Consider the following 3,779-nt stretch of genomic DNA (forward strand, 5'->3'; position numbering starts at 1 on the left):
GTTTCCTGGATACCAATAAATTGTACATTAAATTCTCAGATCTCTTAAACAAGCTAGAATACTTTTTTCAAAGCACCACTATTATTCCAAATTAGACAAGCCATAATTAGTTTTTCTTTTCTTTTATGTGACTTCTAGTCCTGGTGTACACTGTAGAACATTAGAACCTATCTAGAGACACACCTTAGGACTAGAAGAGCCAACAACACCTAGCTGAAGAAGTTTAACCTTTTTCCCTCTCTTCTTGTTCACAACAGGAGTAAAACCATGTTCATCCACATTATTTTGTTTTCAGTCTAAAGACACAACCTCAGGTGCCATTATTCTATCAAGAGATTTATCATTATCAGAAAAGTCCTTTTAATTTTATTTAAATTACGTCTAGCTTTTTCAAGATCTCTTAGAATTGTTACTTTTTCTAGGCTATACTCATCAAATTCAACACCCATTTCCAAAGCCCTATTAACAAAATCCTCATCATCAAGAGCACGAAAAAGAGTGAAGAACTAGCTAAAGGATTACCTTCCAGATTGTTGTAACACGTTTCCTTTTTAGCCATCTTATGCTCCTTCCTTCTTCTTACTCTTTTTAATCAGCTTATTCACGCATCATTTTTTTAGGTCTCTCCACATACTTCTCGGTGAAACTTTGTAGGTGCATAAGATACACCATCACCCATGTCCATAATTTTCTGGATGAAACATTGGATTTTATGCATGAGGAAACGGAGAGAGAGGGGCTACCAAAACAACAAAATCTAAATTGCATTTTAAAAGGACCTGGAGCCAAATCCCGTGAAAAGCGCAGCACGCGGAGTGACACACACAGAGGAGATAGAGAGAGAAAAGGGGATTCGAGAACGAGACAACAAAGATATAGCGGAGCAAAGCATGATGCAGTGCGACAGGTGCGCCTCAGACTCAGAGGAGAGGAGTAGTGCGCAGCTTGGAGAGAGAAGTAGAGTTGCATTGCATCATCACCCCAACCCCAAGGACACAACAGCAGCTTGCCCTGCCTGCCTGCTGCCTGCTGCCGCTGCCCCAGCGCGGTGCGTCAAAATTAGCAGGGCCTGTCCACAGTTCACGCTTCCCTAGACTATTTCTCTTATCCCTCTCTCTCGTACCCTATTACCCCCTAAGCCATTTTCGTTAACCTTGCCCAAGAACACGCGACAAAATCCAAAGAGAGAGAGAGAGGAGAAGATCGGCCGCCATGGACTTCGACGAGCACGATGATGACGAGGAGATGGCGCCAATGCCGGTGAGCTCGAGCTACGAGGTGCCGGTCCAGCTGGGCGGTGGCGGGGTGCCCAAGCCTGGTGGTGACTCTGGAGGAGGAGGGCTCTTATTAGCTGGGAGCGGCGGCGGCGTTGGAGGCGCAGGCGGTGTCAGGTACCGGGAGTGCCTCAAGAACCACGCCGTGGGCATCGGCGGGCATGCCGTGGACGGCTGCGGCGAGTTCATGGCAGCGGGCGAGGAGGGCTCCATCGACGCGCTCCGCTGCGCCGCCTGCGGCTGCCACCGCAACTTCCACCGCAAGGAGTCCGACTCCCCCACCGGCGCCGAGGCCGCCGGCGTCTCCTCCACCGCCATCACCGCCTACGGCGCGCTGCCACCGCCGCACCACCAGTTCTCCCCCTACTACCGCACCCCGGCCGGGTACCTCCAGCACCAGCACCACCACCAGATGGCCACGGCGGCCGCGGTAGCCGCCGCCGGGCACGCGCACCGCCCGCTGGCTCTCCCCTCCACCTCCTACTCCGAGGCGGACGACGTGTCCGGGATGCTGAGCCCCATGGTGATGGGCTCCATGCTGGGCATGCCCTTCGGCTCCGCCGGCCCGTCCGGCTCCGGGTCCGGCTCCGGCAAGAAGCGCTTCCGCACCAGGTTCTCGCAGGAGCAGAAGGACAAGATGCAGGCCTTCGCGGAGCGGCTCGGGTGGCGCATCCAGAAGCACGACGAGGCCGCCGTGCAGCAGTTCTGCGAGGAGGTCGGCGTCAAGCGCCACGTGCTCAAGGTCTGGATGCACAACAACAAGCACACCCTCGGCAAGAAGCCCTGACGCTCGCTGCACCGCTCTAGGCTCTAGCTGGTAGGTACCCGCGTCATCAACCTTTCGTAAGCGGCACGCGCCTTGTTTAGCTGACGACGAGTACGTAGGTTCGTAGCGACTAGCTTGCGCAAGCAGTACGTAGTTCTTGCAGCTGGTTCTTAATTAGAAGACGGACGAAGGGTGGGCCGCATGGTGGACTCTAGTTTCTTCCATTATCTTATTTCATCGTGGTTCTTTGGCTGTGCGTCGCCATTGTTGTTCCCCCCTAGCTAGCAGTAGATGTGACGACGATGACGTTGGTGTTGGGAAGGAGGACGGAGTGCGTGGCCATTTGCCGATTTGGATCTTGGAAATGCTGCACCTTTGTGTTTGTAATTGAGATTTCCGGCATGGGGATTTGGGGTGCATGGATCCGTTCATCCATTTTCTATTCCCCGGCTAGCTTCTATATTTCTTGCGGCTGGGACTGGAGGAACAGGATAATCTCACTGCCCTACCTTCCGTCCTTCCCTCCCATGGGTAGGGTCCGGCGGGCCGGCCATTCTTGGAGGATGCTGAGCTACAGCTAGGGCAGATGTGTTCCAGCAGAAATGTATGCTTCCACAGCGACCGGCGAGCTCCAAATTAACCGGCAATCTCTAGCTCTACTATACTGTTGCACCCCTTCTTGCTTCCACACTCCACTAACGAACTTGTTCTTGTTCATGATCCACTCCACTGCATGTTCATGTTTCCTCTATTTTGATCTGTTTTTACTTGTTTTTATTTCATCACTGTATGTCAGTTGCGGAATCGGCAGCATTAATAATGCATCTTCCACATTTCGCAAGCAGAGTAGCAGCAGAAGTAATGGTCCTGTATGGGAGCATGGCGTAGCCATGGCCGGCCTGCAGCTCCTGATCAGCTCCGATTAGACTATATGTCAATGTGAATTCAATGAAGCCTCGTCCTTGCTCTCACCACTAGTCCCTCCTCCCCACTACTGTGCTCATGGACCATTAACATCGGCGACCTTTCTACATTTATGAGTTAGCTCGGGCCGGCTGGCATTCATTGCGACTGACCGATCCGCCATTGTGGATGCCGGCCGAGCTCCAGCGCCAAGCTAACTACGCAGTTACGACCTCACTATATCAGTTGTATTAACGCATGATGATGTTAGTGGAGTAATGCCAGTCTCTGCGGGTAGTACGACTGGCATCGGCAATGGCGTCTCGCTTTGCAGGATAGCAACATAGGCTCCACGGAGGGAAAGGGCGCCGGAGACGGGACGTAGCAGGAAGGAGCCAGCCTTGCAAGCTCCATGCCGCTTTCTCTTTTGGAAGAAAGGTCGGGAGAAGGAAAGAGGAACGGAAATTCTGGCCATGTCTTTTGGTTGGTTGGGCCTCCTTTTTTCTTCTTCTTCGCGAGCGCATGCAGGCTCTCGAGCTCTCTTTGATTCCAGCGCGCTGCGCGTGCGTGCTGCCATCCAGTGCGCGCGTTTCGCCAATGCGCCGTGTTGGCACTGCCGTCGTCGTCAGCTCGGCCCGGCGTGGGCGCACTGCGCAAGGGGGTGTGGTGGACTGCCAGGTGCAGCGGCTAGAAGCAGGGCAGTGATGCTGCCGCCCTTTCCCGTCCCGCCACCCCGTGCTGTACTTTTGGCCGTGCCGCCATTATTGAAGCTCCGCTCCCGTCCTTGATGGGCACGTCGAGACTGCTGTACTACGCTCTATCTATCGGGTTCGGGG

The 3,779-nt window shown here is 53.6% G+C and overlaps 1 protein-coding gene across 2 annotated transcripts; it reads left to right on the forward strand.

Annotated features, from left to right (window-relative positions):
• Positions 1–1,212: 1,212 nt before the first annotated feature.
• On the forward strand, positions 1,213–2,061 carry LOC124681501 (zinc-finger homeodomain protein 2-like). 2 transcript variants are annotated; one of them, XM_047216422.1, is made up of 2 exons: positions 1,213–1,318; positions 1,352–2,061. In XM_047216422.1, the coding sequence occupies exons 1-2, from the start codon at positions 1,213–1,215 to the stop codon at positions 2,059–2,061; spliced, it is 816 nt and encodes a 271-aa protein (XP_047072378.1). The 2 variants fall into 2 exon arrangements, with proteins under 2 accessions (XP_047072378.1, XP_047072371.1); XM_047216415.1 differs by having other exon boundaries at positions 1,213–2,061.
• Positions 2,062–3,779: the final 1,718 nt, after the last annotated feature.

Source organism: Lolium rigidum, chromosome 1 (assembly GCF_022539505.1).
Source record: "Lolium rigidum isolate FL_2022 chromosome 1, APGP_CSIRO_Lrig_0.1, whole genome shotgun sequence".
Taxonomy (NCBI): domain Eukaryota; kingdom Viridiplantae; phylum Streptophyta; class Magnoliopsida; order Poales; family Poaceae; genus Lolium; species Lolium rigidum.

Coding starts and splice junctions, on each gene's coding strand:
- LOC124681501 (XM_047216415.1), top strand. CDS start 1,213: ATGGACTTCGACGAGCACGATGATGACGAGGAGATGGCGCCAATGCCG.